This window comes from Hypanus sabinus, chromosome 3 (assembly GCF_030144855.1).
Source record: "Hypanus sabinus isolate sHypSab1 chromosome 3, sHypSab1.hap1, whole genome shotgun sequence".
Taxonomy (NCBI): Eukaryota; Metazoa; Chordata; class Chondrichthyes; order Myliobatiformes; family Dasyatidae; genus Hypanus; species Hypanus sabinus.
Window position 1 is genome coordinate 146,796,534 of NC_082708.1, and position 15,085 is coordinate 146,811,618.

At 38.6% G+C, this 15,085-nt stretch overlaps 1 protein-coding gene across 1 annotated transcript in view; it reads right to left on the minus strand.

Annotated features, from left to right (window-relative positions):
- LOC132391755 (SWI/SNF-related matrix-associated actin-dependent regulator of chromatin subfamily A member 5) overlaps positions 1–15,085 on the minus strand; it is a 54,122-nt gene that overhangs the window by 3,035 nt on the left and 36,002 nt on the right. The window contains exons 11-19 of the mRNA XM_059965332.1: positions 14,588–14,814; positions 12,811–12,932; positions 12,192–12,344; positions 10,288–10,420; positions 9,577–9,725; positions 8,361–8,480; positions 8,166–8,276; positions 2,284–2,397; positions 1,505–1,627 (exon numbers count right to left, since the gene is read on the minus strand). Coding sequence (XP_059821315.1) covers positions 1,505–1,627; positions 2,284–2,397; positions 8,166–8,276; positions 8,361–8,480; positions 9,577–9,725; positions 10,288–10,420; positions 12,192–12,344; positions 12,811–12,932; positions 14,588–14,814 — 1,252 coding nt within the window. The remainder of the gene's footprint in view (positions 1–1,504; positions 1,628–2,283; positions 2,398–8,165; positions 8,277–8,360; positions 8,481–9,576; positions 9,726–10,287; positions 10,421–12,191; positions 12,345–12,810; positions 12,933–14,587; positions 14,815–15,085) is intronic.

Sequence of the window (15,085 nt, forward strand, 5' to 3'; positions counted from 1 at the left end):
GCTGAAACATAAATACACCCAGGGGACCACAAAGGGAAAGCCCAAGTTCCATTTCAGGTGCTGTTACGGGATTTTTGAAACCCACCTTAAAGGGTAGATATAGGCTTAGCTACCGTTTCAACACATGTGCCGCTTAAACTTTGTACTTTAATCTTTATATTGGAGGTTGAAGTAAAGATCTTTCAACTCAGGAGCAAGAATGGTACCATAGGATCAAGCTGACCTCTCAGGACAAACTCTCATGTCTGAAGATGCAGTATTACGAGCTAGAAGGCATAGCAGTGTCTACACTTTGAGGTGATTGTGCAAGTCTCCCCATCCCCATTCTAACAATTTTATACAGGAGCTTCATCAAGTGTCTGGCCCAGTTGCATCATTGTGGGGCAGAGAAGCCACAAGGCATTGGACTGCAGGACCCTACAGGAGATAGTAAAATTGCCAAGAGGATTACTGGGGTCTCACTCCACCCATTTGTAACATTTACTGGAAGCGTCGTACATGAAGGGCTTGAAGTATTGTGGCACAAGGATGGGGTAACAGTAGATATGCATAAAATGGAAAAGATGTGGTTAAGGGCAGCGTTGATGGTGAAGGAAGAGAAAGAGGACATCTCCTTTGTTCTAGAATGAAAAGCCTCATCCTGAGAGCAGATGCAGCTGAGATGGTGGATGGTGTTTTTACAAGTAACAGGTACAGTCCAGGTAGCTGTGAGAGTCCGTGGGCTTATAATAGACATAAGTGGCTAAGTTGTCTCTGGAGATAGAGACAGTGAGATTGAGAAGGGGTGGGGGGGGGGGGGGGGTGTTGGAAATGGACCAAGTTAATTTGAGGACAGAATGGAAGTTGGAGGCAAAGTGGATGAAGTCAAAAAGTTCAGCACGGGTGCAAGAAGCAGCACCAATGCAATTGTTGATGTAGCGTAGAAAAAGTGTGGAACAGTCACCAGTGTAAGCTTGGAACATAGACTGTTTCACGTAGCTGACAGAGTCGAGCAAAGCTGGGACCCACGTTTCTGCCCATGACTACCCCTTCTGTCTGAATCAGAATCTTAAACAGATTAGCTATCTTACTCTCAAACACACACACAATCTTAACCCCTTGAAGCAAAACTGCCACAAAGAGATGCTACCTATTGCAAGATGATTTCCAAGTCACATGCCTTGGAAATGTAATCACCATGGTCACTCCTAAACACAGCAGATAGAGGTGCACCTTCACCACATAGACTTCAGTAATTCAAGGTGATAATTCTGTATCAAAGACAGATGTGGATGGACAACAAATGCTGGCTGGGCCAACAACTTCCATCTTTTAAATGAAAGCAAAAATGTAGTAACTAGAAATGCATAATAAAATTAAATGCCAGGGATACGCAGCAGGACACATTGCATCTATGGTAATAGAAATAGTTAATGTTTTAGGCTGCTCTAAAATGGCGCCGTTTCATTTCAAACATTAACCGTCTTTTATGAGAAGTTCCAACACACTTGAACATTAACAGTACCTGTGTCAGCAGCTTCTCCTTCTCTTCAAGCTCATCATCGTTCAGGGGTTCAGCCTCATCAATTTTGCACTGTTCTTCTTTCTGTACTTGAGCTGAATTTGGCAGATCAGGATTACGTGGCACCTATACAAAGTAACACAAAAAGTTTTAAATTAGCCTCTCGTTGTTTTCTTTCCACCCATGTCTCTGAACACAAATCAGAAACCTTCAAATATTATAATCTTTTAAAATTTACTCAAATTCTATTGATTTCTAACATGAAAACAAATTTAACTCTTCTCTTTTTCTTTCATCCAGCAAACTGAACTACCGCACTTACCGATCATGTTCTGTCATCTCCATCTCTCTGGACTTTAATCTACTCCAGTCAACCATTAAACCTAGAAGTAAATTCTGCAGCCTCAACTCTTTCAATCACAATTTTGTATCTTTAGACAGTTATCTCACCACACAGCCATTGAAATATTCAAATAATAAATCATGAGCAAACAGCTCATTCAAAGAGATGTATTTTATGAAGTGGTTGATGGAAAAAATTAAATAGCTCTGCCAATCTCATGCACCACCTGCTGGCCACTTATGGAGCAGCTATGGATCAATTTGCCAGAAGTACAAGTTTACACCAAAACAAAACTTTAATGTGACCATCTCTCCTCATTTTTGAAGGTTGCTTTTGCTGTGAGTACTGTGAACTTGAGTAGTTAGCATTAACAAAAAAACGAGACTATGTTCATCACTGAGATAATTAAGCAATTTTCTAGGAAAGGATAACTTTTTACCTTATAGCCAATAGTTTTTCGATAATAGAGAATTTCTTTCTCTAGCAGTTCAAACAGCCGAGGGGGGAAGAATTGGAAATCTTGAATATTGGGCTGCTTTGGTGGCCGAGGAGCCTGGCAAGATAAAAGAATATTAAAAACAAAATAGTGGTACAGAAAACTACAGCACAGAAACAGGCCCTTCAACCCATCTAGTACATGTCAGCCCATTTTAACTGCCTAGCCCCTTCAACCTGCACCTAGACCATGTACCTATCCAAACTTCCCTTAAACAGTGAAATCAAAACTCACATCCACCACTTGTGCTGGCTGCCTGATCCACACCCCCACCACCCTGACACAAATTTCCCCTCATGTTCCCTTTAAACATTTCACCTTTCACCCTAGCTGTAGTCTTACCCAACCTCAGTGGAAAAAGCCGGCTTGCATTTGCCCTATCTATACCCCTCATAATTTTTATACTTTATCAAATCTCCCTGTGTTCTAGGGAATAAAGTTCAACCTATTCAATCTTCCCTTGTGACTCAGACCCTCCAGCCCCGGCAAGATCCTTAAACATTTTCTCTGTATTCTTAATCTTATTCACAACTTTTCAGTAGGTAGGTGACCAAACCCGCACGCAGTACTCTAAATTAGACAGTTTTGGTCACCTGCCTACAACTTTGACATAATGTTATGCAAAAAAAGGGACACGTAAACAAGCATTGTCCAATGAGACCCTTGCAGCCTTTCTCCAAACCCAACACTGGATCTAGTACCTTTCCAGCTAGACACCAGCCAAGCATTTGCCTACTACATCTTGTGTCTGGAGACACAGCATTTATTATCTACAATTTCTTTATGCCCCAAACACAAAGGACAATTGATTGTACAGCACAAAGCAGAAATGGTCCAAGAACTCTGAGGCAAACAGCTTCTATGAAAACAGAAACCAGTCAGCATTTCAGGTCAATGTTCCAAGTAAATTTATTATCAAAGCACTATTGCAAGAAAAAGTTCACAAACCCTTTGTAATCATCTGGTTTTCTGCATTAATTAATCATAAAATGTGGTCTGATCTTCACCTAGTCATAATAACAAACAAAATCTGCCTAAACTAATACCACACAAAGAACTGTACTTCTCAACAATATGAGTAACCATTTTAAACAATCGCAGTCTACATTCAAAAAAAGGTATGTGAACCTCTGGGGTAATGACTTCTACAAAAGCTATTTGGAGTCAGGTGTTCCAATCAATGAAATGAGATTGGAGGTGTGGGTTATAGAGGTGCATTGCCCTATAAAAGAGGCGGACAAAGTCAGGTTACTGACAGAGCCTGCTCTTCTCAGGAAAGATCTGTTTATGTGTACCGTGTCGCGATCAAAACAACTTTCAGAGAAACTTGGAAGAAGAATTGTAGAGATGCACGAAGCTGGAAAAGGCTACAAAAGCATTTCTAAAGACTTGAGTGTTCATCAGTCCACAGTAAGAAAAGTTGTCTACAAATGGAGGAAATTCAGTACTGGTGCTACTCCACCTAGGAGTGGGCACCCTGCAAAGATCACACCACAAGTACAATATGCAATGCTGAAGGAGGTGAAAAAGGACCCAAGGATACCAGGAAAAGACCTGTAGAAAAATCTAGAACTTGCTAAAGTCATTCATGTATCCACAATAAGAAAAAACACTGAACAAGAATAGTGTTGATGAGTTTGTAAAAGAATAGCTGGATACTCTGCAATGCTTCTCGCACAACGTTCTGTGGACAGATGAGACAAAAGTGAACATTTGGCAAAAATGCACACTGCTATGTTTGAAGGAAAAAAGACACTGCACACCAACATCAAAACCCCATCCCAACCGTGAAGCATGGTGGAAGGAACATCAAGGCTTGGGGCTGCTTTGCTGCCTTAGGACCTGGACAGTTTGTACTCGTTGAGGGAAAAATGAATTCAAAATTGTATCAAGCAACACACACAAAATGCTGGTGGAACGCAGCAAGCCAGGCAGCATCTATAGGTAGAAGCACTGTCCTGACAAAGGGTCTCGGCCCGAAACATCGACAGTAGTTCTTCCTATAGATGCTGCCTGGCCTGCTGCATTCCACCAGCATTTTGTGTGTGCTTGAATTTCCAGCATCTGCAGATTTCCTCGTGTCAAAATTGTATCAAGTCATTTTAGAAGAGAATGTCAAGTTAGAGGTACGTCACCTAAAGCTCAACAGAAGTTGGATGATGCAACATGACAGTGATCCGAAACAAAAGAGTAAATTAACAACATAATGGTTTTAAAAGAAGAAAATGTGTGTTTTAGAATTGAAGTCACAGTCCAGACCTCAACCTAATTGATATGCCATGGCATGATCTGAAGAGGGCTGTTCATGCAACGTATCCCAGAAATATTGATCAACTGAAACAGTTTTGTATGGTAAATGGTCTAAAAATCCTCCTTGCTGTTGTGCAAGTCTCATCAACAGCTACAGGAAATGTTTGGCGGAGGTTATTTGCTGTAAAAGGTGGTTCTATCCATTAATAAATACATTTCCCAGCCCGGACTGTGAATGATTAAACAATGTATTCAATAAAGACATGAAAAGTACAATTGTGCTTTATTAGTTTAGGCAGATTGTGTTTGTCTATTAATGTGACCTAGATGAGTAATTAATGCAGAAAACCAGGTAATTGCAAAGGGACCTTCACAGACCTTTTCTTGCAACTGCATATGTCACCATATGCAACTGTGACATTCATTTTCTTGTGGGCATACTCAATGAATCGATAATAGAATAATAACCTTAATAGAATCAATGAAACACCACTCCAAGTTCTGACGTTCAACAAGTGTGCAAACGACAACAAACTGCAATACAGGTTGACGGTTAAGGACCCTTCCTCAGAACTTTAGGACTGTAGGAATCATAGAAAAATTAAGCTCTATGTTAAGCTGTTTCACAGAGATTTTTTTTCTTATTCAAAACCTATGCTGATACTAGAAATGAAGGGACAGTCTAGACTTTAAGAATCTTGACTATTATGTAACAAAAGTTGTTAAAATACAGATAAAACATCGTTAAAATGCTACTCTGGTACAAATGGTGCTACTGACACGTGGCAACCTTTTGTGGGATGCATACAAAACTTCTAGATATACCTCTTCTGAATTACTATCACTGCAATCTGCAGCCTGTGTTTTCCCTATAAGTAACATACTGTTAAACTAGCTTAACGAACAAGCAATGCAACAATCTTCTGAAGGACTTGGCAAACTTACCTGCCAATGCAGCTATGGCACCTTAAAGCAGACAAAGGCACGTTGCCATGGCCAGAAGAGAGGGAGGAGAGTAGGACTCAAGGATCAGGGAAAATGTCATGGCAATGCTCAGTCAGGACAAACTGGAGAACTCGTCTAGTGAAGTTTTATGGTTTGAACTGAGGAATAAGAAAGATATAACTATGCAAATTGTATCTATCATATTATAGACCAGACCTCAGAACTTAGAGGAGCAAATTTGTAGAGAGATTGCAGGCTATTGTAAGAAATACAAAGTTGTGGTCGTAAGTGATTTTAACTTTCCACATATTGACTGGGACTCTCATACCATAAATGGGCAGGATGGCAGTTTGTCAAATGTGTTCAGGAAAGTTCCTTGCATCAGCCCCGAGATACTAGGTCTCCTGTTGGGGAAATGTAATGGAATACTTTGCATTTCATGAGCTTAATGCCGTTAGTTTCAAGGTGACTGTCAAAAAGGATAGGTTTGGTCCTTGGTTGCAATTCTAAACTGGACAAAAGGCACAAAAGGCCACTGGACAAATGGTATGAAAAAGGATCTGGCATGCGTGGATTGGGACAGGTTGGTTTCTGCCAAAGGTGTACTTTGTAAGTGGAGGGGGCCTATAGAAGTAAAATTTTGAGAGTAGAGCTCATATGTTCCTGTCAGAATAAAAGGCAAGCATAATAGGTTTATGGAACTTTGGTTTTTGAGAGATATTGAGGCCCTGGTTAAGGAAAAGGAGGTGCATAGCAGGTATAGGCAGACAGGAACAAACAAGGTATCTGAGGAGAAAAAGAAATACAAGAGAACATACAAAAAAAAACACAAGAACATGCATCAAGAACCCCCACCACCCGGGCCACTGCTGCCATCAGGAAGAGGAAGGTGCACAGGAGCTTCAGGATCAAAAACATCAGGCTCAGGACCAGTTATTCCCCGTCAACATCAAGCTCTTCAACCAAAGGAAATAGCTTCATTGACCCCCAACATTGAACTGTTTCCACAAACTATGAACTCACTTTCAAGGTCGCCATCTCATGTTCTTGACATTTATTGTTTGTTTAATTATCATTATTTTGTTTATTTTTGTATTTGCAGTTTGTTGTCTTTTGCACATTCGGTTATTTGTCTTGTGTGTGGTTTTACATTGATTCTATGGTATTTTTTGTATTTATTGTGAATGCCTGCAAGAAAATGAATCTCAGGGTTCTATATTGACATACAGTGCCTTGTAAATGCATTCAGCCCCCAACCCTTTGTTGAGATTAATGAGTATTACAACCAGGAATTTTGATCAAGTTAACTGAGAATTTTTATTCCCCCCCCATAGTCAAGTCCAAAAAAAAGGGAAATAGTTAAGCATGAAAAACTAAAAATTCAAGAACTGAAATGTCAGCAGTGAACCACCTCCTGCAGCGATTACAAACAGTTTTTTTATGATTAGTCTCCACTGGCTTTGCACATTCCCCCTTACAAAATTGTTCAAGATGTGCCAAGATGCAAGATGTTGGTGACGGTGGCGATGGACAGCAATCTTGAGGTCTTGCCAGAGATGTTCAATTTGATTAAGGTTGGAACTCTGATTGGGCCACTCAAGGACATCAATTTTATTCATTTGAAGCCACTCCATGGTTGCTCTGGCAGTGTGCTTTGGGTCACTGTCCTGGTGAAAGATAAACTTCCTCCCAAGTTTAAGCTTTCTGGCAGAGGCTAGCAGGTTTTTATCCAGGATCTTTGTACTTAGCAGCATTCATCTTCCCATCAATCCTGACAAGATTTAGAATCCCTGCTGCTGAAAAGCAACCGCATTGCATGATAACACCTGCAGCATACTTTACAAACGTGATAGTGTTAAGCTGGCTGAAGTGCACTATTACATTTTGTTTGTTGAGGCCAATAAGTTCCATTTTAGTCTCACTGACCACAAGACCTTCCTCCATGTCTTTACAGCATCTTCTAAGAGATGCTTTTGCCTTGATGAGCAAAGATATGCTCTTTTTTTTTAAAAAAGCCAGGGTCTCTTCCTTGCCAGTTTGTGCACGGCCTTAGAGATCATGGAGCCATGAACTTCATCTCCAGTTACAGCCAGTCTTCCGCAGCTCACTCAGAGTGATTGTAGCCTCTCTCAAGTGCAATTCTTCTCCGGTGTCCACGTTTGAGGGGCAGCCTGACTTAGGCAATGTGGCAGTCATTTCATATTATTCCCCCCACTTTTTCACAATGGACTACATTGAAATCGAGGTATGTTCAGTGTCTGAGATGGTCTTGTACGCTTCCCCAGATTTGTGCTTCTCTTATCATTTCCCTGACTTGTCTTGAATGCACTTTTGCCTTCATTTTGGTTAGGTGTGCTGAAAACCAACAATACTGTTGGACCTTACAGAGCTGGGTATTTATGAATTTGTTGACAAACAGGTGATTCTCCAAATTTCTACATCAACAAATTGGGTTAGTTGGTAAAGTAATCTGATAATAAATTTACTTTGAACTTTTAATGGTGAGCTTTTCAGTATGGAAATGACAATACCACTATATAATATATATTTCTATCACATCAAAAATCCTTAAACAGTAAAGAAACACACAGGTAACGGGAGGGTCTCATTTCACCAATAATCAGACTTACTTTGGGTGCTTTTGGTTCACTGACACGAAGAGCCTCTCTGAAATATGCATCAACTGCGTAGTTGGCTTTTCGTTCTCGTTTAGGGGGTTCAATCCATTCAGTTAGAGCCATCTGTGGATAAAAAAGTGTTTTAGTAAAATGTTTTATATACTACACTGAATTTAAAAGTAAAAGCACAAACAAGACAAAACTCACCTTTTGTTTCTCCCTGTAGTCTTCGCCTTCAAAGTTGTACACACTGACCTCAGATTCCATGGTAAAGTTTCTGAGGGAACTTTCACCCATATTTGCAAGCTTTTCTGACAGTTCAGCTGTCTGTAGTTTAAAAAAAACAAAAAGATGAGCTGTTTTCATAGAAAGTTGTAAATAAACACACCACCAGATGGAGTTCTCTAGTTCCCAGAGATGATTGGAGGGGGTGGGTCCTCTATGTGGAAAGATACCAAGGTTTAATGTAAAAGCTTTCAGGATCACAGTTAAGTGCTATTGCACTGGAGAGCATTTTTTTTCTTCCCCCATATACTTGAGTTTCCTCGTAGCACTGGATCATATCCACCCTATGATTTTGTGTCATTTAAAATATTTAGGGATTCAAGACAATCCCTAAATTTATTTATAGGATTATGGGGTGAGGGCACTCTCAAACAATGCTAGAAATATGTTGCCCATTCCGAACTGTCCTTGAAGTGAGCCTTTTTTTGGAGGTGTCATAGTTAACATTGCAATCCTCCCCTACTAATAAATAAACTATATCCATATTATAATTTGCCAGCCAATTAAATTGCCCAGGAGTCTGGATTATTTGCCTAGTTACAAAGTCACTTAGCTTTACACTGAATTACGCAATATGATTGTGGTATCATTTTTGTGTAACTTCCAGACAGTAATTAAGCTTGCTCTGTTAATCCATTTTACAAAAAAAGCAAGATTAATTGCTAAGCAGGACTATCAGCAATACAGTACATAAACCAATGGCAAAGTTTTCCTGTTGTCTACATTCTTCAGTATTGGCTTGCAGTTTAAAACACTAAATAACCAAATAGCAATGAGTCAATTAAAATAAAAAATACAATACAACAGGGGTGACTGAAATACCAGTTGCTATCAAAACAACCCGCACCTTCATGAGTTAAATTCAAGCTGGGTTTCTTCATTCCAAAGGTTTACACTGAAAATAATACCTTCATCAATGACTTGGCATGATTGGCAAATGAGGCCAAGTTAAATTAAGAGATCTACATCATTAATAATCTGAATACACAGTTTTCAGTAACTTATGCAACTATAGATTAAAATGACAAATACTGAGATATTGAGCCATGTCAAACTATTGTGGGAAGACTCAACAAAAGGTATCAAGAGCAACAGATTTAGACGAGCAATACTTGGGGCACTCATATGCTGATTTTACCTTCCTTTCACCCCTTTCCAATATAGCATCAACATCTTCATCTGTAATGTCACTCTCTTTGGAAGCAAACACATGGGTAGCACCATGACGAATCATCTGCAGCATCTCATCTTTTCCCAGCTTATTTAGATTCTGATCAACCAGCCTTCCTGAAAGAATAGTTACATAATTAATTTATAAAAGTGAAAGTCAATGCATGAGTAACAGGCCAAGGAGTGCTAGAGAAATGCGATCTATTGAGGTACAGCAGTGGAAAGCATATATTAATTGGTTATTGACACACTAATCTGTGGTCGTACAGAGGGCTATTTGCATTTATACAAGTTATAAATATAAAATTTTAATCTATTTAGAACAGTTTAGTAAAATACAAGATTTCAGAATATTTTAACAATTCATGATAAAATTTCATTGGGATCATGATAAAATTTCATTGGGAATCAGAGAAACTAACTCTTAAAATTGATAATCTAGTGTCATAAATAGGAATAGTATGATATGCCATTTGATGCATGCATGATTCCCATCATAAAAACAAAGGATCCAAGTCACACTTTTTCTAGCATGAGAAATAAAGCCATGGCAGATGTAAAGGCAGAAATGTTAACAAGTTTTCTTTTAGTCAGATTTCTGGAACTTGTACCTCTTAAACCTTCAGGGATCTCTTTCTAGCACCACCACCCCCCCCCCCAAACATAAGCAAACACCAACCTTGCTGAATTACAATAGAGTCCAATCTAAGTTTCATTTCAGCACGCTCCACAATTCTTTCCTCTACTGTGTTGTCCGTTATAAATCTGAATACTTTGACACATTTTGTTTGACCAATTCTGTGGGCTCGATCCTTAAAAAGAATTGCAGGAAAGTTACTTTCAAATAACATTACCATATATTCCAGATGAGTTTTAAAATATAAATTATAGCAAATTCTATGAAAAAAATCCCTCAACCCTAAAAAGGTTTTTAAACACAGGCAATAAGTAATATAAATTCCTAGCTACGTGTGCTTCAGTAAACTGCTGAAAGTGTGAAAGAATAAAAGATTATCTTTATACTCCCAGGTAAAATGAAGAGCTGCTGCATTGAGAAGGGGAGTGGTGTGGGAGTTTGGAAAAAAAATCGAAACTCATATTTATTGTATTTGTTCCCTTTCAGAATAGTTTCTTACAGTTGTTGTTACAACAGAAAATATCCTGATTTCAAGATTCCAAACCATCAACCAGAAATATGAACTGTTTCACTTTACAGTGATGCTGCTCAATTGCTTATTATTTCCAGAAGCCATTGAACGCTCCATTTTGTGTACTGGAATGCCAGAAACTTCACAAGCTCACGTCTAGAAGATAATCTATGCCTTTATTCCTTTAAACAAAGTGGATGACCATACACTTCCTCTTACACTGTATTCCACCTGCCACTTTGTTCATTCTCGCAATCTGTCCAAGTCCATCTGCAAACTCCCTGCTTCCTCAACACTTTCTGCCACTCCACCAACCTTTGTATGGTCTGCAAGCTCGGCCACAAAGCCGTCAACTTCATCATCCAAATCATTGGTGTATAACATGAAAATAAGCTGTCCCCACACTGACCCATGCGGAACACGATTAGTGACTGACAGCAACCAGAATATGTCCTCTTTATTCCCACTCTTTGTCTTCTGCCAGTCACCCAATCTTCTATCCATGCCAGTATCTTTCCTGTAATACCATGGGCTCTTATCTTGTTAAACAGCCTTATGTACAGCATCTTGTCAAAGGCCTTCTGAAAATCCAAGTAAACAACATCCACTGACTCTCCTATGCCTATCCTGTAATTTCTGCACAGAATTCCAACAGATTTGTCAGGCAACATTTCCCTTCAAGGAAACCATGGTGACTTTGCCCTGCTATATCATGCACTTCAAGTATCCTATAACCTCATCCTTAACAATGGACGCCACCATCTTCCCAACTACTGAAGTCAGGCTAACTGGTGTATAATTTTGTTTTTTTTCTATCTCCCTCCCTCAAAGAGTGGAGTGACATTTGCAATTTTCCAGTCCTCCAGAACAATTCCAGAATCCAGTGATTCTTCAAAGATCATTATGTCTCCATAATCTCTGAGGTGCAGTCCATCTTATCTATCCTCAGATTTTTCAGATTCTCAAGCACCATCTCCTTAGTGATAGCAACTTACCCAACACTTCATATTTTCTCTCTCTATGGCTTTTCTAGTTGCCTTCTGTACACTTTTACAAACTTCCCACTAATTTGGCTAAACAAGACTAGCTTAGATGGGAATCTTGGTCAGCATAGAGCAGTGGACCAAAAGTTGCAGTTCTGGTGTATAACTCTGTGACGGGATCTAAGAACTTTAAAGGAGTTCACTCTTTATCTCATTATTATATTCAGAAGATAAAACTTTACATTCATCTCCAGATCATACACTAAAATTATGGCATTGCTCAAAAATTCCAAAACAAAAAAAAAGGAACTTCAAACACTTAATAATCCAACCTTTGTAGGGAAGGGTGAAAATATCTGTACGCTTCTAATTAACTGCTAGAATTCATTCACCTTATAGTCACGGGTTACGGAACAATTTCCCCCCTGAAAATCCACTCCTTAATAACTTACCATGGCCTGCAGGTCAACCTGAGGGTTCCAGTCAGAGTCGTATAGGATTACAACATCCGCTGTAGCAAGATTTATACCGAGACCCCCAGCACGGGTGCTCAACATGAAGATAAATTTAGTACTTCCAGGAGTATTGAATGCACTAATAGAATCCTGAGGGGATGACAGAGAAAAAAAAAATCAAACCAGAGAACTACACAGCAGAATGTGGCATAATTGTCACAATTTACTTGAAATTTGTCCTTGTGAAAGTACAAAAAGGTAGTAATTGCAAATTACATGTTCATGGGTCTTTGTTCAAAATACAAACAGCAATTCTATAAATGAAGTATAACAAGGTTCATAACTGCAACATTGATATACTGAGCCTGGTTATAAAATGAGGTCAGGCTGAACTGCTGTTTTGGATATACTCTGATATCATGTCCATCCAAGGCAGAAGTTAGGCAAGTGCTAGCCTCGTTTAAAATGCTGGTCATTAATAATGCAAGCGCTAAAGCTATCCCCTGACAAACGTGCCGAGGTTCCAACATAAAAATATAGAGCTTTGGATAATTTAAGATGGGAACTTTACAAAAACAAACACCAAACTCTGGAAGGTACTAGACCAGAAATATACCTGTCTCTCAACATGTGGAGTCTGCCCATCCAGTCTGCAGTACTCATAGTTTCTCCACATACAATAATCTTCTAAAATATCCAGCACTCTTGTCATTTGGCTGAAAATCAACACCCGCGAGCCTATAAAAATTGAATATCAGAAAATCTAATGTGAAACATTGCACGGATTATGACATGGTTCAAGATTTATACTGATTGAAAGATAGAACAAATAAATTTCTTCACTCATGCTAATGACAGAAATTCTAAAAATTTTGTTGCAAGCTAATTAATAAGTGTTGAGTATAAATTAGCCAAATCCAATTAACTCACTGCATATACATCTCATAGTATTTGAACTGACTGTGAATTTGTTTTTAAAACAACAATATATCCAAATGTATGGATTAAGAGAAAATTGGAAGATTTTAACTTGTGGATTTTTTTTTTGCCCTTAACATAACTTGAGCAACAGGGATAGAGCACAAATTAAGAAATGATTGCAGTCAAACATCTATTCTTCCTTCTCCCAACCTCTTAACAATCATCTGAAGAACAAATACTGATCCAACTGCCTTTTGGATTTAGACCAGAGAATGGATGGGCTACTATCTTGTAAAATTTATTCTCTGGTCCTAAATCAGTCAGCTCCATAGGGAGTTGAAAAGTTTAATGATTTAAAGTTTCAACTTTGCTTGAAAATTCAGGATACCCATCTGCACCACTAAATGTTCATTATCCAAATAAATATTATGTGGCACTCATACTACTTTTAACATTGGTTTCATCTTTAATCTTGACTCCTGCATTCACAAGCCCAGCTTTCATACTCAAACAAAATCTTAAAATACTCCTCTAAACACTTTCCATTACATATCTGTTTCTTGAGGTAGGATGTCATGTCTGATTATCAGCCATGTTATTAATTTAAATCAAGCCCTTGAAAACTATGTTGACTGCAACCCAATGAACTAAAGAAAAACAATTTCCAAGCATTGTACTTTAGATACTTTCAAAGTAGAATAAGTAATCACGATCCAAGTCTTTGTTAACCTTGTCTTACAGATTTTCTGTGCCAAACATTCTGGCCATCTTCATTTACTGGTTCCAAATCTTCCCACCCAACAACTAATTTTTGGTCTTGTGATATGCTGCAAGTATTATGCATTGGAAGCCTGGTAAAGCTGACCATTCACATTTACATGATCAGGGATCTGGGGGGGTGGGGGCGAGGTGGAGGTTGGTGAAGTCCCATATTTGTTGGCATCTTTTGGATAAATGGGCTAGGCTACTATTTAATTTTTCACCAACTTCCTTGTTTCAAGGAATATAAAATTATTTGAGCACTTGAGAATCATACTTCAGAGAGAATCTGACTTCATAGTTGAATCTGCCTCTTAAAAAACAACACTCTAATGTTCCACTAAAAAAAAGCAATCTCCAAAGAAACATGTCGGCATTTTTCAGTGTGCTAATCAAGTCTGAACAAAAAAAAAATCTAACCCGCTATTCCAGCACTTCTCACATAATAGAAAACTTTCAACTAATTTCCTGCATTATGGCCAATTTTATTTTGCTTCTGCCTTATACCTAAGAATATTGGATCTATTGTATCCTCCATTTCTCCTTTACATTTATAGTATTTATGAAAATTTATGAATACCATATTTATGAATACAGGACTAAAATTCTCCTGCAACCATTTTAAAACATATCCTATCAGGACCAGAAGATACTGCATTTTATGTAAAAGATCAATAATATAATAAACAGGTTCAAACAGGGTCTCAGCCAACCTTGCTCCTTCACTCTTGGCAGCAATTTGTCCAATACCACCATCTTTCCACTGTTAACCACGAGGTGAGTATCAGTAGTATAAGGTGGGCCGGGCTCAGCTCCATCAAATAGATAGGGATGGTTGCAACACTTGCGTAGCTGCATCAGTATGTTCAACAGACGCATTTTGTCCATTTTCCCTGAGGAATTAAGGATGTCAATATCCTTCATTAAAATCTTGGTGTACCTGTAAGAAATATTACAGTTAACTCAAATTTAGAGAAGTGATTTTTGTTTTCTATAGCTCTTTAGGAGAATACTCAATAGGTTAAAACTGTTTGAGAATGCAACTAGGACAAAGTCTAGAGTCCCATCTTGGCCCTCAGATCTGTATCTAGCGCTCAGTATGCATCTCCCCTCTTCAACAGAAAGTACATTCTACAAAGTGGTAGAAAAGTGAGGCAGACAGGATGTGTTACTGCATCTGGATATAACTTGGAAGAAAGCATTAAGAAATG